Genomic DNA, 25,084 nt, shown 5'->3' on the forward strand with positions numbered 1-25,084 from the left:
CAGACTCAAAGTAATGTGGTTGCGTTAACTCCTGAAATGGCCAAACAAGCCACTCAGTTGTACAAAACCGCTACACAAAAGTCAAAAAAGGAATAAATAAAAGCAAAATACTGCGGATGCTGGAAATCTGAAATAATGTACAGATGCTGCCAGACATGCTGAGTATTTCCAGCATTTCTTGTTTTTATTATAAAAAAGGAATAAAACTGGACAGAACACTGGCATCAACCTTAGCACTGGAAACACCAACAGCAAATCCATCACTGTTGACCCTACAAAGTCCTCCTTCCTAATATCTGGGGACGTGCCAAAACTGGGCGAGCTGTCCCACAGATTAGTCAAGCAACAGCCTGACATAGTCATACTCACAGAATCGTACCGTACAGACAATGTCCCTGACACCACCATCACCTTTCCTGGGTATATCTTGTTCCACGGCAGGAAAGATCTACAGAGGTGGCAGCACAGTGGTATACAATCGGGAGGGAGTTGCCCTGGAATTCCTCAACATTGACTCTGGACCCTATGAAGTCTCATGCATTACGTCAAACATGGGCAAGAAAACCTCCTGCTGATTACCACCTACCTGCCTCAGCTGATGAATCAGTACTCCTCCATGTTGAACACCACTTGGAAGAAGTACTGAGGGTAGCAAGGGCACAGAATGTACTCTGGTTGGGTGACTTCAATGTCCATCACCAAGAGTGGCTCGGTAACACCACTACTGACCGAGCTGGCTGAGTCTTGAAGAACATATCTGCCAGACTGGGCCTGCAGCAGGTGGTGAGGGAACCAACAAGAGGGAAAAACCTACTAGACCTTGTCCTCGCCAATCCACCTGTCCCAGATGCATCTGCACATGTATTGGTAGGAGTGACCACTGCACAGCCTTTGTGAAAATGAAGTCCCATCTTCACATTGAGGAAACCTTCCATTGTGTTGTGTGGCACTACCACCGTGCTAAATGGGATAGATTCAGAACAGATTTTGCAGCTCAGGACTGGGCATCCATGAGCTGCTGTGGACCATCAGCAGCAGCAGAATTGTATTCAATCACAAGCTGTAACCTCATGACCTGGCATATCCCCCACTCTACCATTACCATCAAGCCAAGGGATCAACCCAAGTTCAATAAAGAATGCAGGAGGGCATGCCAGGAGCAGCACCAGGCATACCTAAAAATGAAGTGTCAACCTTGTGAATCAACAACACAGGACTACTTGCATGCTAAACAGTGGAAGCAGCATGCAATAGACAGAGCTAAGCAATCCCACAGCCAACTGATCAAATCAAAGCTCTGCAGTTCTGCCACATCCAGTCGTGAATGGTGGTGGACAATTAAACAAATAACTGGAGGGGGAGGCTCCACAAATATCCCCATCCTCAATGATGGGGGAGCCCAGCACATCAGTGCAAAAGATAAGGCTGAAGCATATGCAACAATCTTCAGCCAGAAATGCTGAGTGGATGATTCATCTCGGCCTCCTCCTGAAGTCCCCAGCATCACAGATGCCAGTCTTCACCCAATTCGATTCACTCCATGTGATATCAAGAAACGGCTGAAAGCACTGGACACAGCAAAAGCTATGCACCCTGACAACACCCTGTCAGTAGTACTGAAGATTTGTGCTGCAGGACTAGCTGCGCCCCTAGCCAAACTGTTCCAGTACAGATACAACACTGGCATCTACCCAACAATGTGGAAAATTGCCCAGGTATGTCCTGTCCACAAAAAGCAGGACAAATTCAATCCGGCCAGTTAGCACCCCATCAGTCTACTCTTGATCATCAGCAGACGTGTGGGAACACCATATCTGTAAGTCCTCCTCCAAGCCACACACTGTCCTGACTTGGAATATATCGCCGTTCCTTCACTGTCGCTGGATCAAAATCCTGGAATTCCCTCCCTAACGGCACTGTGGGTGTACCTGCACCAGATAGATTGCAGCAGTTTAAGAAGGCGGCTTACCAGCACCTTCTGAAGGGCAATTGGGGATGTGCAACAAATGCCGGCCTTGCCAGCGATGCCCCAACCTATGAACGAATTTTAGAAAAAGATAATGGAGTGCAGTGTGTAAGGCCATTGGGTGTGTTGCTGTGATTCAGCACATCTGTATATGAGATGGACGCGCTGAAGACTGGTGGCAAAAAAATTCCGTTAAAGTCTGAACTTTGCCTTATGAATCAGTAATCATGATTATGAATCATAGAGCTGCTGAAATTTACTCCATCTGCTGATATCAACCTGCATAATTGAATTGGTACTGTTCCGCATAATGCAAAGATTCAAATTAAGAGCCTAAAAGGATGCCTGAGCAACAGACTTAATTACTGTTGGTCATTTCTCAAAAGGATACTTTCTGAACTGACCACAGGAAATGATTACTGCTTTTAACAGTTCAGGAATAGACTCATAGAGATTTACAGCACAAGCAGTGGCCATTTGACCCATTGGGCTGGATTCTATGTTGCTGCCGCCGCCGTAAAAGACGGCAGCTTGTATACACGGCTTTCACTGCAGAGTTGCCGCGATCTTAAGTGCGGTGCCTCATTAACATGGAGGGGGCGGGCGAGCTTTACCCAGCAACAGCGTCCGGTGCCGCTGCGCAAGCACTGGCGCCATTTTTAAAAGGCTTCCAGCCCTTCAGTTACAGTTGAAGTTTTAAAATGACAGGATTTCCAATAAATTAAAATACAGTTTTATTCACACTTCCAATTCCCTCTCCCACCCCCACGCCCCCACAATGAATAATCTGTTTATTATTTGTCCTCTTCCACTCAAAAAAGTTAACTTTCTATCACAACCTCCCGCCCACAAAACTTTCTTTCCTTTCACCTTAAACCCCTTCCCACCCTCCTCTCAACCAGTCGCGTTTGTTTTTGCCGCTGCCCCACCTCCCGCACTGAGAAACTTACCTCCTCCCCCTCCCCCTTTCCCACAGGTGGTGCACCTTGTTTCCCCGAATGGGGATTCGAAGACGCTGCAGTGCCAGCTGCTGGGATGAAGATTGCGGTGGCATTTCAGGAGGCGACGGGAAAGTCATTAATGCAGGTGTAAATTAATTTGAATATTTAAATGAAGGTCTTGTTGCTGAGAGGCGGGCAGACTGCCACAAGGCCTTGGCACCACCGTTAGGATCAAGATGGGCCCTGCTGGTGTCGAGGTCAGTGGCAGGCCTCATCTGGGGCAATCTTCATGTCCCCCACCCCCCCTGCCCCCCAGCCACTGATCCCGACATCAAGGCCCCTATAAAATTCAGCCCATTGTGTCTGTGCCAATTCTTTGCTACAGCAAAGAAAGAAATAAAGGCTTGCATTGATATAGCTCCTTTCCTTTACAGCAGATGTTCCAAAGTGCTTTACAGGCAATGAAGTGCAGTCACTGTTGTAATGTAGGAAATGCAGAAGCTAATTTGCACACAGTAAACTCCCAGAAACAGCACTGTGATAATGACCAGACAACCTGTTTTTTGTGATATTGATTAAGGGATAAATATTGGCCAGGACACCAGGATAACTCCCCTTCTCTTCAAAATAGGGCCATAGGATCCTATACATTCACCTGAGAGGGCAGACAAAGCCTTGGTTTAATGTCTCATCTGAAATACAACACCTCTGATAGTGCAACGCTCACTTGGTACTGCACTGGGTTGTCAACCTAGATTGCTGTGCTTAAGTCCTGGAGTGGGATTTTAACAAACAATTTTCTAAGAGACTAGAGTGCTATCACACAGCCACAGCTGACACACAATTCAAAACTAATTCCACTGACTTGCTCTCGCCATTGCCCTGTAACGTTCCCCCTAAAAGGTACAATTGTCTCTATTTCAATTGTTCCCTGTGGCAAAGCATTCCACGCTCAAACAACTCTCTACATAGAGAAATTTCACCTCTGTCTCCGCACCCTCGTTCTGACAATCCTGAATTAATGATCGCTGGTCACTGATATCCCACCCAGATGAAATTATCTTGCACTATTCACTGTATCAAAATACTTCATAATTTAAAAATCTCCATTAACTCTTCTCTTAGCCTGTTTAAGGAATGATGGATTTGAACACCTGGGTCATTCTGCTCACTTACACCATCAGCATCTTTTCATTCAGCATGTGCTCCAATTCTTTGTTTTCCCCCAAAAGGTATTACGTTAACAATTCTCCACATTAAAGTGCGTCTTCCACCTGTCTGTCCACTCTCCTAAATTGCCTGTGTGCTCCTAAAGTCTTTTACAGTCTTTCCTGATGTTTGGCAAATGTCTACTTTAGTGTCATTCGCAAATTTCAAAATACTATGCTCTGAGAGAGAGAGTAAGGAAAAGAGAGAGAGAAATGGACCCATGGGATAGACCACTGCAAAAATTTTCCTAATTTAACACCCATTAACCCTAATTCTTTGTTTCCGGTTCATTGACCAACTTTCTATCCATGTTGCTATGTTTCCTGATGCCATATGCCTGAATTTTTGCAACATGTCTCCTGTGAGACACCTTATTAATTTGTCTTTGACAAATCTGTGCATGCTATCCTTGATTAATCAATACATTTCTAAATTCTCACTAATTTTATCCTTAACAGTTTGTGCACAACTGACGTTAACCTAACTGGTGTATTTCTTCTCTTCTTGAACAGCTGCATTACATTAGTTACATTAGTTAAACCAGTCTGTTCACATCCTTGGTATTACATTTGACCTGAGGTGAGTTTCTGACCTCATATCGTGCCATCACTAAGACAGCCTATTTCCATCTCCGTAACATTGCCTGACTTCGTCATTGTCTCAGCTCATCTGCTGCAGAAACCCTCATTCATGCCTTTGTTACCTCTAGACATGACTATTCCAATGCACTCCTAGCTGGTCTCCCACATTCTACTCTGCATAAACTTGAGGTCATCCAAAACTCTGCTGCCCATGTCTTAAGTTGCACCAATTCTCATTCCCCTATCACTCCTTTGCCTGCTGACCTGCATTAGTTGCCAGTCAAGCAATGTCTTGATTTTAAAATTCTCATCCTTGTTTTCAAATCCCTCCCTGGCCTTTCCACTCCAGTCCCACAACCCTCCAAGATATCTGCACTCCTCTAATTCTGGCCTCTTGTGCATTCCTGATTTTAATTGCTCCACCATTGGCAACCGTACCTTCAGTTGCCTCAGTCCCAAGCTCCGGAATACCCTCCCTACACCTCTTCACCTCACCTTCCTCATTTAAGATGCTCCTTAAAACTTACCTCATTGTCCAAGCTTTTGGTCATCTGACCTAATATCTCCTTTTGTTGCTTGGTGTCATACTTTGTTTTATAACGCTCCTGTAAAACACCATGGGACGTTTTATTACGTTAAAGGTGCTATATAAATATAAGTTGTTGTTGAAATGCTCAGAAAATGCCTTACCATTTCCTTTATACCATTTATTAGCCTTTTTTCATATTCACTTTTGGCCATTGTAATCTTTTTAACCATCCACTATACTTTCTCTATTCCTCTTGATTTCCTTCAGAATTGTTAGCCCTAGTTTTATCACATGTCTTCCCTTTATGTTTCAGTTATTTTTAATGAGTTATAAAGTCATCTTGTGCAGTTGCACAAAACAAGCAATGGCAAAACGGCCACTCACTTTACATTCCCCCCGATTTTATTTCCATTGAAGTCAATTTGCTACCCCCTGTTCTGCACTATCACCCATGACAAAATTATACCCGATCTCTTTCTTTATCCGTCGAACTCTACTCTTTCATGCAGCCCTTTTCACATTGTAAGAATAAATCAGTTTTGCCCTTTTTTCATAATCGAAGTCTTCAATCCATCCTGGTCTTTAACTTTTGTACCCAGTTAGTTTGGGCCAGTTTCAGTGAAGCTACGGCACTGGAACAGGATATTCCCAGACAATTTTTGTGTCCTTTATTTGCAGCAAAGAGGTAAGTGCATGTTTTTCCCTGTCACTATAGTCAGATGGAAGAAGATTTCAATCTTCTCTGCCAATTTAGGAAGACCTGTGTATTGGCCAACTTGATAGGATCTTGGGCTCAGCAGAACCTGTAAAATCAAATTTGAAATCAAATTTCAAAGAAAAAGGAAAGCAACACACTGAACTGGTCAATTAGTGCAGGTATCAACTTAGTCAGAATTAAAAGATCAATTTGGACCAGAGGCCAACTGCTGTAATAATGCCAGAAAAAAATGCTGCTTCCTTAAATTTGCAGCTACTTATATTGTTGTTCTAGTTGCAGTCCCAAAGGACCATTGGCATCTCTCTCTATTAGAGAGAGATAGGAGCACCAGTCCTCAAGCATGGGGCAAGGCAAGGAGGCAGGTCTCCATGAACTACCACAGCTGATACAGGGACTGAACCCATGCTCTTGGCATCTTTCTGCAGCACACGCTAGCCAACTGAGCTATCCAACCCCCAGCTGTTTATATTAACAAGCAAGGAGCCACCAATGTGGGCCTAGATGAGCATACAAACATACAATAAAGGACAGGAAAAGACCAGCTGACTGACAAGTGTGAAGTATGTTGACATGATGTAACCAGACCATCAATCCCATACCCTCTCCCTTCCTGCACATGTACAGTCCCAGAATCTCTCAGCAGAGATGAAAAAACACACAGAAAAAAAACCTTTCTTCAATTTAGGAAAAAACCCCAGAAAAATCCTCTCCGAACCCCAAAGACAATTATGCAAGTTCCTGTAGACCACAGTGACTGAGTGACACATTCCCCAATAGACACCTGCTTTCTATATTTTTCCATTCTCAGCTCCCATTTGAATACTTTCAGTGAATCTGGACTTGTTGAATATGTTGGAAACTTATTCCGGATGTCAATGACTCTCTGTGAGAAAGAAGTGCCTCCTAGCAGTGAACTAAGTTCTGTTCTTTTGTAACTTATACTTACGTTCCCTCTTCTTCCCTAACTTATCTAGCTGCAGTAGCCTATCCACTTGGATCACATCTAGACATTTGCTTGTTTTAAAGATCTCAATCAAATTTACTCCAAGTCTTGTTATGAAGGTGCTCCATTCTTAAGATGTTACGACGACTTGTATTAAAGATTGTGTACATTGGTTCTTTTAGAAAACTGAAAATATTTCATGGATGTGTTTTTTTTCACAAGGATCCATGGGAGGACACTTGAAGTTTTGTTTGAAAACAAACCTTTACTGGATGTCACATGCCTTAAGCTAAAGAAACAACACTAGCCTTGGTGACTCGGGAGAGTTGTTTACAGAGAAGTGACATGTCGAGATTTATGTTGGTCAAGAGTTGGTTTCACTTTTGGGATATTGTTTTGGTTCAGTTGGGTGTGGACTGTTTTGAAGGCAGTTGGAGGTCAGCCTGCCAATAGAGAAGTACTCAGCTCACCTCTTTCTTCCTGTCTCTGAGAAACCTTATGAACCCAGTGTATTAGTAGAAACCCCTGATGCCGCTTTTCTCCTGGAAAGCCTACCAGACTAATTCTCAACATCTCCAGAATGAAATGCAGTGACCCATCTCCGTGTACCTGGATGCCAGACCAAAGGACAGCTGAGATCCTTCCATATCTTCTGTTTTTCCTTCAAGAATTAACAAATATTTGGTCAAAGTTCTTTTTCAGTCTTTTTGCAAAGTGAATCTCTGCAGAGAAAACTTTATTTTTTATTTGTGTGTGTGCGTGCGTGTGTGTTGGGTATCTAGAAGGGAATATTTATTTACATTCATATTTCAAACTATGTGTTAATGCTTTGCATCTTTACCTGATAAGTCTTGGTTTATAATAAACGGATAATTTTGTTGTTTATTCAAGAAACCTGGTTGGTGTATTTTATTCTGAAATAAAAAAAGTAGAGTATATGATTGGCCATAGTGGTAGCTGGTAGCATTGAAATATATATTGTGACCTACTCCTGCTCGGTCCTAACTGTCTACACTTTTCAAAGTAAAAAGCCCCAGATCTTGTAGTCTGTCCTGGTAACTAAGGGCCCATAAACAAATGGCCCTCTTCAGAATCTTTTCGAGAAACTTGATATTCCCCACCGAGTGAGGGAGGGGACCAAAACTGGACACAGTGAGCGTGATTTTCATCTCATGATCACTCTGTTTGCACAAAAAGACGAGTGGAGAAGGGAAGAATTAACAGTGCTGTGACAAAGATAGGATCTTACAAGGCTGTGCGGAGACTATTGGAGATGTGAAGGTAAGTCCTACCTTGGTAGATTGGATTAGATCCATAAATTTATTTCTATACTGCAGCTAGGTCCTGCTACTTCTGTCCATGCCTGCTCACTAATTTGCCTTGGTAGGTGTAGACTATCTGTGGGATATAGAACCTCCTTCCTGAAGGTGACCTACTCTGCCAACATCTCTGCCACTGCATTAGAAAACTTTGGTGTCCCACTGGAAATCATGTTGCCTGCTGCCCCACTGTCTTGCTTGTCTCTGTTCACCCATTAAAATTGCACCTCTCCTGAAAGATGCTGCTACAGACATCAAAGTATCCAGATTTCCACTCCTAATCAGTGAGCTGTCTATTAGGAGCACATTTCATGCTGGTTTCTTGCTGACTCCATTATAATGAGGTCCATCCATCAATATTGCACTGCTCCCACATTGACTCCACTGGCCACATACCGCGCATACCTCCATCCACCACCAGCCCAATTACTGCGGGCACATGAAAATCATTCCCAGTATCCAGACGTGGTCGGACCAAAGTTATGCAGAAAAAGGACAGTGTTTCTAGTTTTAAGTTTAATTGTCCTGGCACTACATCCAACACCCTGTTTTTATATTAGCCTTGTAGCACTGGTCATGGACTTTCACTTGTGTACGTGCACAGGTGCTGATGCTGAGACATGGATTAATCACATAGCAAGCGCCAGTGAGGAGTGAGTTGGCAGCCTTCACCCATAGTGTATTGTGTTAGCAAACTGGAACGAACAGACAAAGGTTGCAATGATTCAGCCCAGGCTTGAAAGGACAGATCAGTTCTCAAAGCATGAACATTTTCTGGATATAAAACAATGAGAGCAGCAGCTTATTGTTCAGTTTGCTGACAAGCCTCCTGCATTTGCAGGAGCCTCCAAGGAATGCAGCTGGCCAAGGGTGCATAATAAACCCATTGCAATGAGCTTCTTAGGGTAACTGTTCAGCAGAAAGCAGGACCTTGTTGTGTGTACGCACATTGTGCTGCAGCCAACAATGAGTACTATGTGAGGGGCTGCATCGCCCCTTGTTTTCAAATCTGTGTTATTTTTAAAGAGACATTGATGATTTCTGTTGGTGAGTTTGACTTGAAAATGAATTAGCAATTAGAAATGACAAACCACCGGGGGATGTAATTAGCCTCTATTTCTAGGATAGCAAAAGGAAAATTTAGGTCCTGATCACCAATCACTAACCTCTTTACTGCAAAGTGCTAGCAAAGGACAGGATTGGCTATGATCTCACCCACAGTCAAATAATGAGTTTGGAGGCTCTGATGTCTCTTTTCAAGCAAAGGGTCTCAGAGTTCCCTATTCCCCAAACCAACAGATTCTTCCTCTAATGCCAAGGATATCACTGCTCTCCCTCACTGTCACCCCATCACTGCAATTCCACACCTTGGAGGCTGTATATCCAACTTAGAAAAGCTTAGAGTACTCTTCACACACTAACTACAAGAGAATTGAAAGGTTCTTTTTTCTAACTCCAAAGACCATAGGAGCGCTCTTATTTTTTGAATCTTATTGATATTAATCTGAAAACGGCTTCTGAGAAATGGGGTCGAGGATGTGTGATTGGAATTGTGTGGGGGAAACCCAGAAGCCAACTGAGTGGGTCGGAATCTGCATCTCAACTCAATTGTACCAATTCATTTTGACTTCCAGGTTTCGCATCTCCAAGCTGCACAGTGGGCATGATGCATACCCTCAGGACACGATCTCAGCTGCTTCTTAAAGAGCAGTCCACAAATGGAAATTGGAGGGGTTCAGGGTGGTTGGTGGACAGAGAACAAGGGCAGCACTCAGAGTTAATGATGAACCCCTGGTATTACTGCTGGGTGCAGTCAGGAGGAGGAGGGACATACATGTCCCCAGCAATGGGAGGAAGAAACCTGCTGCCCTCACTAAGAAGGAGTGATTGGAGGTAGCTGAGGAGGCGAGTTGCAGAAGCATGTGCCCAAGTCTTGATGCAAAATAGGAAGCGGTTTAATGACCTTATCATGTCGGGAAAAGTGATTCAATTAGATTCTGTGCTTTAAGCCTTGTCCCTTCATTCTGTCTTGCTGAGTATTCTCCATCACATCACTCCTCAGATCCTCTCAACAGCAACCAGACTTCACGTTTTCTGAATTTCATCACCTCCCCATTTACCCATTCACCATTGACACTCACCCCAATCCTTCTGCAATGTGAAACATATGTCTCAAAATCACCCTCACTGAATGCACTGCATCCGTCGGGCGAATACCTCACCTTCACTCAATCACAGTTCTATTTTTCGCCACATGTAGGAGAAGAGAGTAAAACCCAAGTGAGAGTGACAGGACTGGAGGTGGACCACCACAAATAGTCTAGCTCACAGATCCCAAAGAGGAGACTGTGGAGATAAGTGGCATATCTGAGTCTCTCTTAGTCAGAGATGGAGAGATAGGGAGCTTGCATAAAACCGATGACAGAATTGCCAATATCTCTGATTTCATTTCATCAATGTCTGAACTAGGCAAAGACTAGTGACTGTCAAGATTGTGACTTTTCCATGACTACATCCTATCCCTTTGTCTTCCAGGGCCTTTATGCATACAGCAAGTGTCTTCCGTCATCCATGAAGCTGACTCCTCAGAGGACCTCATTCCTTCTGAGGGTGCACTGTCACATGATGCATAACCATGCACCAGCGCAGATACTTGCACTTTATTGGGTCCAGTTAGAGAGTTAGTTTGTGGTTTATAAAAACTCCTGCTTGCAGTGGTGGTGCTTGGGTTACCACTCTTGATCAATCAGTGGCACCCTGTAACTAGTAATCCAGCCAGAGAAACGAATCCGAGTACCCACTCATTCTGGCTGTTGTCAGCACAGGGGAAATGTACATAATTTGCAGTCCTGGCAAACAAGCCAACCTGCCTTATGCAATTATCTGCAGCTGACTGGGAGATCCTGGATATGTTGCCAGTAGATCCTGGAACGATCTGGAGACAAATAAATTGAGGGATGTGGTGATCTTCACAGCCACTGTTAATGCATGGCCACCAGGTTCAGCAGGACTTCTAGGATGCTGCAGATGTCTGCCACCACACCAAGTGTAATCTCAGCCTGTAGAAGCACTGCTCTTCTGAGAGATCAAGAAAGCTGAGCATCTATCTGCAAACCCTGGGACGCTTGTCTTGCTTCCTGTAACCTTGGCTCCTCTCCTGTGTACTTCCCTCCTGTGCACCCCCCTCCTCTGTACCTCCCTCTTGTGCACCGCCCTCCTGCGCACCCCCTTCCTGTGTACCTCCTTCCTGTGCACCTCCCTCCTGCGCATCCCCCTCCTCTGTACCTCTCTCTGAGGCATAGAATATAAGGGAAGGGAGGTTATGATGGAGCTGTATAAAACGCTAGTTAGGCCACAGCTGGAGTACTGTGTACACTTCTGGTCACCACACTATAGGAAGGATGTGATTGCACTGGAGAGGGTGCAGAGGAGATTCACCAGGATGTTGCCTAGGCTGGAGCATTTCAGCTATGAAGAGAGACTGGATAGGCTAGGGTTGTTTTCCTTAGAGCAGAGAAGGCTGAGGAGGGACATGATTGAGGTATACAAAACTATGTGGGGCATTGATCGGATAGATAGGAAGAAACTTTTTCCCTTAGTGGAGGGTTCAATAACCAGGGACCATAGATTTACGGTAAGGGGCAGGAGGTTTAGAGGGGATTTGAGGAAAACTTTTTTCACCCAGAGGGTGGTTGGAATCTGGAACACACTGCCTGAAGGGGTGGTAGAGGCAGGAACTCTCACAGCATTTAAGAAGTATTTAGATGAGCACTTTAAATGCCATCGCATACAAGGCAATGGGCCAAGTGCTGGAAAATGTGATTAGAATAGTTAGGTGCTTGATGGTCATCACAGACACGATGGGCCGAAGGGCCTGATTCTCCCTCCTGTGCTCGCCCGTTTTGTGCACCTCCCTCCCATGCACCTCCCTCCTGTGTACCTCATTCCTGTGCGCCCCTCCTGTGCCTCTCCTCCTGTGCACTTCCCTCCTGTGCACCTCCCTCCTGTGCAACTCCCTCCTGTGCGCTTCCCTCCTGTGCACCTCCTTCCTGTGCAACTCCCTCCTGTGCACCTCATTCTTTTGCACCCCACTCCTGTGCACCTCCCTCCTGTGCACCTCCCTCCTGTGCAGCTCCCTCCTGTGCACCTCATTCCTGTGCACTTCCCTCCTGTGCACTCCCTCCTGTGCCTCCCCTCTTGTGCACCTTCCTCCTGTGCACCTCCCTCCTGTGTACCTCATTCCTGTGTGCCCCTCCTGTGCCTCCCCTCTTGTGCACCTCCCTCCTGTGCACCTCCCTCCTGTGTATCTTATTCCTGTGTACACCCCTCCTGTGCACTCCGTCCTGTGCCTCCCCTCTTGTGCACCTCCCTCCTGTGCACTCCCTCCTGTGTATCTTATTCCTGTGCACCCCCCCTCCTGTGCACCTCCCTCCTGTGCCTCCCCTCCTGTGCACCTCCCTCCTGTCACCTGCTGATCCTACCACAGCATGTTGTTGCTGCTCTGGATGGTGATGGTTTTCCTCTTCGGCTGTGCTATGAAACACTTCCAAGGTGTCTCCCAACTTGATCTTGTCAATTTGAAATCCTCAGAGGTTGAAAAATTTGTATCCACACCAACACACTCTGCCGGACATTTGCCAGAGAGAAGTGAGACAGCAGCTGCAATAAGTGAGATTTTATTCAGATGGGATAATGATAAGTTTTAAATGTCTGCTTGACTACGATCAGGGCTGTTGTCATTCAAGACGTTATTATGGATGATTACATTGACATCATGGTTTTGACAGATGGACAACAAAACTTTGGCCCTTCCTAATGTCTGTCTGCCTGCCTATACTTTCCACTTCCTGCCCCGCTCAAATCTCCATGATAGCCCGGTTGTCCTCAGCAACAAATCACACCGTGGTCACTCCCCTGGCATAGTCTCCTCCTTCAAACACTTCAGCTTGTTCCTCCACTTTCACCTCTTCTGTAAAATCCACATTCTCCACCATCTCCCCAATCCCACCTGAGTTTTTCACTGAGATATCCTCCCTCCTTTCCTCCCTTAGCCATTGCACTCAGCAACTCCTTATCCTTGGTGATTTCAATCATCATCTCAATTCACCTTGATTTTTCTCTTCTGATTTCACTGCCCAAGAACACTTCCTTGTATCCCACACATATTTCTTCACCCACCACACCCCGCGCACCCGCTCCCCCTGCCCCTACCCCCGGCCCTTCCAATCCTGTAATTTCCCCCAAATCAGTTGCAGTTGCGCATTCAAGCTCCAGCCATTTGTCACAATCCCTCTGCAGCAGTCAGTCTGCTCAACCAATCACACTCCTCCACCTTGGTTGTCATTGTCCCCAGTGAATTCTTTACTCTCTTTCATCCTGATAATCTTCCCTGGTACAGCTTTCATCTTTGCTTCCTCAAGTCCAAAGCTTGAAGTCTGAAAATTTGAGCCTATCTCACACACAACTGGTTTAACCATCCATCGCCACATCTGGTTGGACCATCTCAAGCGCTTGTAAGTCTCACTTGCCATTGAGAAAGCCACTCACTACTACAGGATCATCCTGGAGAGAAGATAACACCTGGCTTCCTCTCTCCACTAACAACCCTCTCTTTAAACACCTCTCCCCTTCCCTCCACACTCACTTCACTGTAAGTGCCTCAAATTTAAAATTGTGATCATAGTGTATAAAACCCTTCGTAGCCCAGCCCCTTCCCTCCCTATCTCTGTTATCTGCTCCAAAGTACCATAACTCTTTGTTGCTCCAAATCCCCCTCATTTGCCCCATCATTGGCGCACTTGCTTTCAGGCATCTGGGCCCCACACGCTGGAATTCCCTCTCTAAACCCCTCTGCCTTTTGAATCTTTTAAGACCCTCCTTAAAAACGTAGCCTGGCAATACTCACTGCCATGATGGGCTGAAGGGCCTGTTTCTGTGCTGTATAACTCTATGATTCTATGACAATGTCTCATACAAAGAATAGTAATTTGTATGAGGAACCGGTGGGCAGTTGTTGCACATGAACTAATTCTCAGCTGGAATGTGTGCAAGCAAACTTGCCTTAGCAACAGGCTTCTGATCGGTGACCCTCAGTTTGGAGGGAAGAGAGATCCTGTTCACACCTCAGGATTTCACTCACTTCTCCAGCCCCACCACCACCACCCACCAACCCCCCCCCCAAAAAAAGAAATCTCAGTATAAACAAAAGCTTTGGAGATGCTTGGTGAGTCATGCAGTCCTAATCCAGCGGAACATTTTTTGGATGTACTTGAATGCAGGTTCAAATCTGCGGCAACTCCCACCTGACTGTTGTAAGCAACCATTCAAATTTTTGACAGAGGAGTGGTATGAGAATGAGATGAATGTTTTGGATGAAGAGTGCCAGAATGGATAAAAAACATCTTTAAACTATAAACAAGGCATTAGATAAAGAATAATAATATGAAATAGCTCCCTGACCTACATCCAGAAGCCAAAAACTATTTAATTTTTTTTCAAGTTCTCCTCAAGGTGCTGACTCATGCTGGGGTTCAGCGTCGTCAGATCTGCTGTACCTCAGCCAATAATCTTTGTGTGTAAGCTTGCACAATGAATGTCAGCAGTTTAGTGAAATGTAAAGAACATCGTAACCACTCCTGTCCTGTCCTCATTTCCATAAACACACACACTTCAGTAGAAATTACTGGATAATGATCAGGAATGGGAACCCTGGCAACATTGGGCTGAATTCTGCAGGGAGGGGAGAGGTCCCACTGCCGGGACTGAAAGCTGGAGCTGATCCCGCTCCGGAGGGCGGAAGGACCCTGAGGCAGTGTTTTGCCAACAGAGGCCAATTAAGAGGCCACTGCCTGGACTGCCATTCAATTGAGGATGTGGCCCACCTCCCAGAATTGCTGGTCCAATAGCAGTGGCCAATGCTGAGGCTGCAGGATGAAAGAGAGGACGCCTCAATGCCGAGGCACCTGCAAAAATGAGGTTAGTGCTTTTGTGCAAGCTGGGGCCAGGCAGGCAGACTCCACAATTGGGCGGGGTGGGGGGGACGGGACATTTTCTAGCGGCAGTGCCATTACCATGGGGGCAGCTGTTGCCGCCAAGGGCCATGGAGTGGCCATTAAGGAGGGCCCCCACACCCTGGGAACCTGCTGGGAGGCTGCCAGGGTTTACCTGGCGGTCTCCCCACATGACAGCAAGCTCATCCGATATGGGAAAAATGTTGGCGGGGGCAGGAAGTGGCCCTTAATTAGGCTCTTAAGTGGCTCAATTGGCTGTCTGCTGGGTGGCTGTGCTGCTGAGGTTCCTGCTGCTGGTAGTATGCCATGGTGGTAGTAAGACATCGGGCACCCCTCCCGAAGCCTTCCCCTGCTGTATTACCAACCCTCTTGCCATCCAGCCTGTCGCCAGTGGGCTAGCAAAATTTAGCCCATTACTTCTCTCAGTTCACTTTCCATGTGATGCTGATTGTGGCTAATTGTAGTGTCCCAACTGTGGCACTGGTTAAAATTAGCTAATTCAAGTGTTGACCTGGGATTGAACCATTGCCTTTTGGTATGTATGGCTCAGTATTGTTTTCTAAGGATTTTTAAAAAATTGATGTGTAGAACCATGTCATACCACACAGGGTACAAAGGGACAGCAGGAACTCTGTGGCATGTTGGCAGGCCTTCCACACGCACTGTCCATGTGAGCAGAGACAATGGAGGGGTCCAGCTCAAGCATGAATGGGGTGATGTCGCATGGAATTTCGAAGATGTGAGCAAACAAACTTGCCTCAACTAAAGTTTCCGAGAAATGTCCCTCAGATTGCACAGATGCAGAAGGAGCAGTGGGGGACCTCATGGGCTATAACACCCAGAGTTTGTAGGCCAAGAGCATGTCAACAGTCAGAGCAGTGATCTAAGCAAACTTCCTCTACCTCTGCTGAATCCATGAGGGTTGCACCACGTGTAGTAGCCATAGAAAAAGGAAGAGAAAAGGTTGGTAGTTCAACAAGGATAGGCACATGGATGTTTGTTACGTTTCTGTTATTTACTCGAATCACATAAAATTTATGACTTTACACCACTTTCCCATATTGTCCATTCTTGATTGCCGGGTGGGAACTTGCCTTTTCAGTTGCTTGTTGATGAACAGGAAGACATGCATTGACAGGGATCAATGGGGAAATGTGCAATTGATGGCTGGTTTGTCACATCACTGCTTTCCATCAGTGGGATTGAGGGTAGGGGGAGAATGGCCATTTGATGTGATTGTTGCATCTGTCCAGTGGTCGTAACTAACTCAAGCGTACAGCTATAATGGAGTCCCTGACATCCCAAGCTGAAATGCGACAGGCTGGTGAAGTGTTTGGGACACCATTTTCACTCTCCTTGTCCCCTTCCTCTTCCTTCTTCTCTTCCTCTTCATTTGAATTGTCTCCAGAAGATGTGGGCTTTTCACCTCATTGCTCCTGCAGCTCCAATTCTTGATGCTGCACAATGTTGTGCAGATGGCAGAACACCACCACAATCATTCTGGAGATCTTTGCTGGTGAATACTGAAGAATGTCTCCAGATTGTTCAACCACTGGAAGTGCCTCTTGAGCATCCTGATTGCTTGTTCAATGACATGTCTGCTGATTATATGACTGTCGTTGTACTGCTCTTTGGCTTTATTGTTGGGGTTCCTCACAGGTGTCTTCAGCCTAGTTTGAAAGGGGGTATCCTTTGTTTCTTAGCTGCCATCCCTTAAGACTTCTTCCAGATCCAAAGAGATCAGGGAGCTTGGACTGCCACAGGATGAAAGCATCATGGCAACTCCCTGGGAATTTGGCACACACCTGCATAAACTTTTTCTTGTAGTTGCGCACCAGCTGAACATTGATCGAATAGAATCTCTTACGATTGACAAATACTCCCGGTTGATCTGGAGCTGCACAGATTGCCAAGAGTGTTCAGTTAATGACTCCCTGCCCCTGTGGCAAGCCAGGTAGAGATGCAAACCCGAACGCATGCTAATTCTGGATAGTGTCATCAATGGGAAGTTGACATAAGTGCCGGCCCTGTAAGAAATCCATCAGCCTTCTGCATTTATGTGAAACTGATTGGGAGATCCTAGACATGTCTCCAGTAATGCCTTGGAAAAATCCGGAGACAAAAAGTTGAGGGTGGTAGTTGCTTTCACAGTCACTGGTAATGCGTGGCCATCAGGTCCAGCAGGGTGCAGGCCTTCTTCTGGGAGGCTGCAACTTTCTTCTACCACCTGACATGGCAATCTGAGCCTCCGGAAGTACTGCTCTTCTGAGAGGTCAATGAAGCTGAGCCTGTGTCTGTAAATTCTGTGATGTGGGTAGTGTCTCCTGTGACTTCAATGATGCTGATACTCTCCTCTCTGTTGTTCATGGCCATCTGCAGGACTCTCCACAGCATGCTGTTGCTGTTGCTGCTGCTACTGATAGTCATTTTGCTTCTTACCTGAGGTCCAAGTTAATGCAGTCACGGCGCTACACATCCTGATGTTATAAGTCTCAATACCTCCAAAGTCCACAACTTAGTGTTTCAACGCAAGTATTTTCAACAAACTCTTTTCCAGTGGGAGCTATGAAAGCAGCTGTGAGCACTGAATATTTATTGATGTCAGTATTCGCAATTGTTAATTAACCCCTTGAATTGTCATACAATCTCTTGTCTTCCTTTCAAAGGTGACTTTCAGGAAGCCCAGGAAACCCGTGCATGTGATGTTATAATTAAATGTCAGTCAAAATCTCATTGAAATTATCTGATTTAAATATTATGAGCAGTAGCCTATCTCTCTGGAAGGGGTCATGCACACGCATCAAAATGCGCCTGACTTAAACCCATAAGTCAGGATGTTGGAGCTGGCTTCCAGACATGCTGCCAATCTCGCCGATTTTAACAACCCTCCCAAACCCCAACCCACACACTCTTTACTATTAAAATTTCCCCTTCTGTGTCGGACTTCCTTTCCATATTTCTGCAGGCTGTTCTTTCTTAGCTGGACAGGAATTAATGTTTGAGCTCTGCCCTTCCCCAGCTCTTTGTACTCAGTCATTCGCCAGCTGAACTGCCAATTAAAATTGCTACGCCTTAACATTGCCTGACTCCACCCCACCTCAGCTTATCTGCTGCTGAAACCCTCACTCATACTTTTGTTACCTCTAACCTTGACTACTCCAATCCCTGGCCAGCCTCCCACATTCTATCCTTGGTAAACGGCGGCACAGTTCTTTCTTTACTTCTTTCTTTTGGGCCTCCTTATCTCGAGAGACAATGGATACGCGCCTGGAGGTGGTCAGTGGTTTGTGAAGCAGCGCCTGGAGTGGCTATAAAGGCCAATTCTGGAGTGACAGGCTCTTCCACAGGTGCTGCAGAGAAATTTGTTTGTTGGGGCTGTTGCACAGTTGGCTCTCCCCTTGCGCCTCTGTCTTTTTTCCTGCCAACTACTAAGTCTCTTCGACTCGCCACAATTTAGCCCTGTCTTTATGGCTGCCCGCCAGCTCTGGCGAATGCTGGCAACTGACTCCCACGACTTGTGATCAATGTCACACGATTTCATGTCGCGTTTGCAGACGTCTTTATAACGGAGACATGGACGGCCGGTGGGTCTGATACCAGTGGCGAGCTCGCTGTACAATGTGTCTTTGGGGATCCTGCCATCTTCCATGCGGCTCACATGGCCAAGCCATCTCAAGCGCCGCTGACTCAGTAGTGTGTATAAGCTGGGGGTGTTGGCCGCTTCAAGGACTTCTGTGTTGGAGATATAGTCCTGCCACCTGATGCCAAGTATTCTCCGAAGGCAGCGAAGATGGAATGAATTGAGACGTCGCTCTTGGCTGGCATACGTTGTCCAGGCCTCGCTGCCGTAGAGCAAGGTACTGAGGACACAGGCCTGATACACTCGGACTTTTGTGTTCCGTGTCAGTGCGCCATTTTCCCACACTCTCTTGGCCAGTCTGGACATAGCAGTGGAAGCCTTACCCATGCGCTTGTTGATTTCTGCATCTAGAGACAGGTTACTGGTGATAGTTGAGCCTAGGTAGGTGAACTCTTGAACCACTTCCAGAGCGTGGTCGCCAATATTGATGGATGGAGCATTTCTGACATCCTGCCCCATGATGTTCGTTTTCTTGAGGCTGATGGTTAGGCCAAATTCATTGCAGGCAGACGCAAACCTGTCGATGAGACTCTGCAGGCATTCTTCAGTGTGAGATGTTAAAGCAGCATCGTCAGCAAAGAGGAGTTCTCTGATGAGGACTTTCCGTACTTTGGACTTCGCTCTTAGATGGGCAAGGTTGAAAAACCTGCCCCCTGATCTTGTGTGGAGGAAAATTCCTTCTTCAGAGGATTTGAACGCATGTGAAAGCAGCAGGGAGAAGAAAATCCCAAAAAGTGTGGGTGCGAGAACACAGCCCTGTTTCACACCACTCAGGATAGGAAAGGGCTCTGATGAGGAGCCACCATGTTGAATTGTGCCTTTCATATTGTCATGGAATGAGGTGATGATACTTAGTAGCTTTGGTGGACATCCGATCTTTTCTAGTAGTCTGAAGAGACCACGTCTGCTGACGAGGTCAAAGGCTTTGGTGAGATCAATGAAAGCAATGTAGAGGGGCATCTGTTGTTCACGGCATTTCTCCTGTATCTGACGAAGGGAGAACAGCATGTCAATAGTCGATCTCTCTGCACGAAAGCCACACTGTGCCTCAGGGTAGACGCGCTCGGCCAGCTTCTGGAGCCTGTTCAGAGCGACTCGAGCAAAGACTTTCCCCACTATGCTGAGCAGGGAGATTCCACGGTAGTTGTTGCAGTCACCGCGGTCACCTAGGTTTTTATAGAGGGTGATGATGTTGGCATCGCGCATGTCCTGGGGTACTGCTCCCTCGTCCCAGCACAGGCATAGCAGTTCATGTAGTGCTGAGAGTATAGCAGGCTTGGCACTCTTGATTATTTCAGGGGTAATGCTGTCCTTCCCAGGGGCTTTTCCGCTGGCTAGGGAATCAATGGCATCACTGAGTTCCGATTTGGTTGGCTGTATGTCCAGCTCATCCATGACTGGTAGAGGCTGGGCTGCATTGAGGGCAGTCTCAGTGACAGCATTCTCCCTGGAGTACAGTTCTAGGTAGTGCTCAACCCAGCGGTCCATCTGTTTGCGTTGGTCAGTGATTATGTCCCCCGATTTAGATTTGAGGGGGGTGATCTTCTTGATGGTTGGCCCAAGAGCTCTCTTCATGCCATCATACATTCCTCTGATGTTTCCGGTGTCTGAGGCCAGCTGAATATGACTGCATAGGTGTTGCCAGTAGTCGTTTGCGCAACGCCTAGCTGTTCTTTGTGCAGTACTTCTGGCTGCTTTAAGTGCTGCGGATGTTAAATCGCTGGGGGCTTTCTTGTAGTTCAAAAGTGCAATGCGCTTAGCGGCTATGACAGGTTCCAGCTCTTCATTATGAGATTGAAACCAGTCTGCATTTCTCTTCGCACTTTTGCCGTAGGTGGTCAAAGCTGACTCATAGATGGCGTCTCTGATGTGGGCCCACTTGGTCTCAGCATCCCCTGTGGGAGTGTTTTGAAGGGCTGTTACAAGTGAATTTAGAAATTTTTGTAACAGCTGTGGGTGAGAAATTCTGCTCGTGTTGATGCGCGGATGGCCCTTCTGCTTGGAATGATGCAACTTCTTTGGTCTGAGTCTAACCTTGCTGCACACCAGGGAGTGGTCGGTGTCGCAGTCCGCACTGTGGAAGCTGCGTGTGATTTGAACACTGTTTAAGGCGGCTCGCCTTGTGACAATGAGGTCTAGCTGGTGCCAACGACGTGATCTTGGGTGCCTCCATGAAACCTGGTGACTCCAATCCCTGGCCAGCCTCCCACATTCTATCCTTGGTAAACGGCGGCACAGTGGCGCAGTGGTTAGCACCGCAGCCTCACAGCTCCAGCGACCCGGGTTCGACTCTGGGTACTGCTTGTGTGGAGTTTGCAAGTTCTCCCTGTGACCGCGTGGGTTTTTGCCGGGCGTTCCGGTTTCCTCCCACAGCCAAAGACTTGCAGGTTGATAGGTAAATTGGCCATTATAAATTGCCCCTGGTGTAGGGAGGTGGTAGGGGAATTGAGGGAATGTGGGGATGTGGTCGGAATATGGGATTAATGTAGGATTAGTATAAATGGGTGGTTGAGGGTCGGCACAGATTCGGTGGGCCGAAGGTCCTGTTTCAGTGCTGTATCTCTAAATAAATAAACCTGAGGTCATCTGAAACTCTGCTGCCCGTGTCCTAACTCGCACCAAGTCCTGTTCACCCATCATCTCAGTGCTCGCTGACCTACACTGGCTCCCAGTCAATGCCTTGATTTTAAAATTCTCATCCTTGTTTTCAAGTCCCCGCCATGGCCTCATCCCTTCCTATTTCTGTAACCTCCTCCTGCCCTACAACATTCCAATATTTTATTTTTTTATTTTAGAGATACAGCACTGAAACAGGCCCTTCGGCCCACCGAATCTGTGCCGACCAACAACCACCCATTTATACTAACCCTACAGAAATCCCATATGCCCTACCACCTATCTACACTAGGGGCAATTTGTAACAGCCAATTTACCTATCACCTGCAAGTCTTTTGGCGGTGGGAGGAAACCGGAGCACCCGGAGGAAACCCACGCAGACACAGGGAGAACTTGCAAACTCCACACAGACAGTACCCAGAATTGAACCCGGGTCCCTGGAGCTGTGAGGCTGCGGTGCTAACCACTGCGCACTGTGCCGCCCCAATATATCTGCGCGCCTCCAATTCTGGCCTCTTGAACACTGGATTTTAATTGCTCCACCATTGGCAGCTCTGCATTCAGATGCCAAGTCCCTAATCTCTGGAATTCCCTCCCTAAACCTCTCTACCTCTCTTATGTTCTTTAAGACACTTCTTAAAACCTATCTCATTGACCAAGCTTTTAGTCATCTCCCTTAATAGCTCCTGATGTGGCTTGGTGTCAAACTTTGCTTGATAACATTCCTGTGAAGTACCTTGGGGCAGTTGCTATGTTAAAGGGGCTATATAAATACAAGTTGCTGTTGTTGTTACTGCCCTGCTCGATGCAGACTTCTGGCAACAAACCTCCACTGAGGTCACATGAATGTGTGAATGTTTACTGGACAATCTTTAATATATCTCCATTGTCTCAAGCTGATGTGGTACATTGGAAATACTATTCTCGACAGCAGCTTCATTTCAATCTAGTCCACATTCCCAGAAGATTTGTGTTGTGGATTTAACTTAATAACATTATCCTAAAATGATTGGATATGAAATCCCTTCCAGGCCAGATAGTCAAAAATCCCAAAACGTGTCAAATTCCTACAAAGCCAGCGTGATATATTTCCATCATTCCGGCCTTCCCGAGAGATTGGCAATTTAGTACCAACTTGTGAATCCTCACCCACTGGGAACTGGATTCGCCTATCCAAGTTAATTTCACATAGGACACTTACAGCCAATAGAAAAAAGGCAATATCCTAGATTCCAGAAGTGAAAGGAAAATACTCCAACCTATTGTGTCTCCCAGCCCCCAATTTTTTTTTGCATCAATCCATTAACTTAGAAACTGTTTTGAATCTGGTTATATAGGTTGGAACACGAGGGTGGATTCTTCTGTCAGTGTGGGGGGCACCAAGGAATCAGGTATGGCTTTTACCACACCCTCTTGCCTAAAATGCTCATGCACAGAATCTGTGAGAGTGTCATTTAAATGATAAACCTCATGCTGATGCAATGCAATTGAGTCCTTGTGGGAATTCCCAATCCCCGAGCACTCAGCTTGCCAATATAAAATGGATGATAAAGGGCAGTGATACTCTGGCCTTTCAGCACCTGAGTACTTAAAGCAGTATTTTTGATTGCTACAATCTAAATTCTGAATATGGATATTGTAATGGATTTTCCTTTATGTCTGAAATTTTTGGTGGAAGATGAAAGGAAGGGTACAAGACAGGTTTGCTTGTATTAAAAGGGTAGATAGACTATCCATATTCACCCTCACCCAGTGCGCTGTTTGTACAGGTCCAGAACATCTACTTGGGAATGTCTGAGGGTAACTGACCTCACAGCTGGCACTTCACCGAGCGGGTGGTGACTTGAGTTTGCCTTGTGCTGGAATGTGACCTGCAGCCAACTTTAATCACAGGAGCAGTGAAAATCACCATGGCAGTGAACCTCTGAGCATCAATCAGCTCACTAATGTAAAGTCTAATGGTGCAAACACCTACATTAATTTCCCCATGGAAAACCGGCAACTTAATGAGAGGGCACTGCAAAGTTTCTGCATCACAGAATTCCCCAAAGTCCAGGGTGTTACTGTCCTTTCAGGTCTCCTTACAGAATTCAATTTTTTTTTTAGAGATACAGCATTGAAACAGGCCCTTCGGCCCACCAAGTCTGTGCTGACCATCAACCACCCATTTATCCTAATCCTACATGAATCCCATATTCCTACCACATCCCCACCTTCCCTCAATTCCCCTACCACCTACCTATACTCGGGGCAATTTATAAAGGCCAATTTACCTATCAACCTGCAAGTCTTTGGCTGTGGGAGGAAACCGGAGCACCTGGCAAAAACCCACGCAGTCACAGGGAGAACTTGCAAACTCCGCACAGGCAGTACCCAGAATTGAACCCGGGTCACTGGAGCTGTGAGGCTGCGGTGCTAACCACTGCACCACTGTGCCGCCCAATTTCATTCCTCAATCACAAAATCCTCGACTCCAGAAATGTGCAGGTGGTCTGTGATCAGCCACACAAGATAATGCACGTGAATAATTACTTCCCAGGCAATAGTCTTGGTTACTTTATTATAAGGCAATCCTCTATTCCTAGCTTCTTTGAAGGAGAAGGCAGACTGGAAGGATTGTTTCTAAGGGATCAAGGCCACCCAGTGAGCTATTGGTCATGATACCCTTGCTACACCGTATAGCTACCAGGATCATAATTGAGCATACTTCAGATATCTAGAAACAGCGTTCACATGCCTGGAAAGATCATGGCATATATTACAATACAGTTCTATCAGGGTCTCCAATGTGATTATCATCTTCTTCATGCTGTATAACTTTGACATGTAGAGTAGGGCTGTCAACTCCAGTTGGAGGTATTCCTGGAGGTTTGATCACATAACGTGCAACCACATGACATCTGATCACGTGATCTCTCCAAATGTCATTGCATTTACCTAACAGAGTTTGGGTCCCTTGTAGTTGATTATCTTTGCTCATTGCGCCAGCAGCTATTGTGTGAGAAGTTCCAAGAAACAGGAGGCCACGCACAAGTGGGAAACTGAGAGCAGAGGAGAAGGGGAAACCAAAGGTGGGGTATGGAGTTGCAGGGTCAAATAAAGAGGTGGGCGGAGATTGGCTCCATCAGGAGCCAATAGTATCTCACTGAAATTGAACTGAAAACTAATAGTAGCACTGATAAGTGATAGTACTGATACTCAGGGAGGTGGTGGCATAGTGGTAATGTTACTCGACTAATAACGGCAGGTGGTGGAATTTGAATTCAATTAATAAATCTGGAATTAAAAAACTAGTCTAGTGGTGACCATGAAACCATTGTCGATTGTTGTAAAAACCCATCTGATTTACAAATGTTCTTTAGCAAAGGAAATCTGCCATCCTTATCTGGTCTGGCCGACATGTGATGTGGTTGACTCTGAAATGGCCTAGCAAGCCATGCAGTTGTATCAAACCACTACAAAGTCTGAGAAAAGGAATGAAACCGGACAGACCACCCAGCATCAACCTAGGCACCAACAATGGCAAACCCAGCCCTGTCGACGCTGAAAAGTCTCCTTACTAATATCTGGGGGTTTGTGCCAAAATTGGGAGAGCTGTCCCACAGACTAGTC

General features: G+C 46.1%; 1 protein-coding gene across 1 annotated transcript in view; it reads right to left on the minus strand.

Moving 5' to 3' along the window:
- The window catches only part of LOC137377295 (myeloperoxidase-like), a 167,879-nt gene extending 162,502 nt beyond the window's left edge, over positions 1 to 5,377 (minus strand). The window contains exon 1 of the mRNA XM_068046856.1: positions 5,225 to 5,377. Within this exon, the coding sequence (XP_067902957.1) occupies positions 5,225 to 5,248 (24 nt within the window). The 5' untranslated portion in view covers positions 5,249 to 5,377. The remainder of the gene's footprint in view (positions 1 to 5,224) is intronic.
- Between the last annotated feature and the right edge of the window lie 19,707 nt (positions 5,378 to 25,084).

The sequence above is a fragment of the Heterodontus francisci genome, chromosome 14 (genome assembly GCF_036365525.1).
Source record: "Heterodontus francisci isolate sHetFra1 chromosome 14, sHetFra1.hap1, whole genome shotgun sequence".
Taxonomy (NCBI): domain Eukaryota; kingdom Metazoa; phylum Chordata; class Chondrichthyes; order Heterodontiformes; family Heterodontidae; genus Heterodontus; species Heterodontus francisci.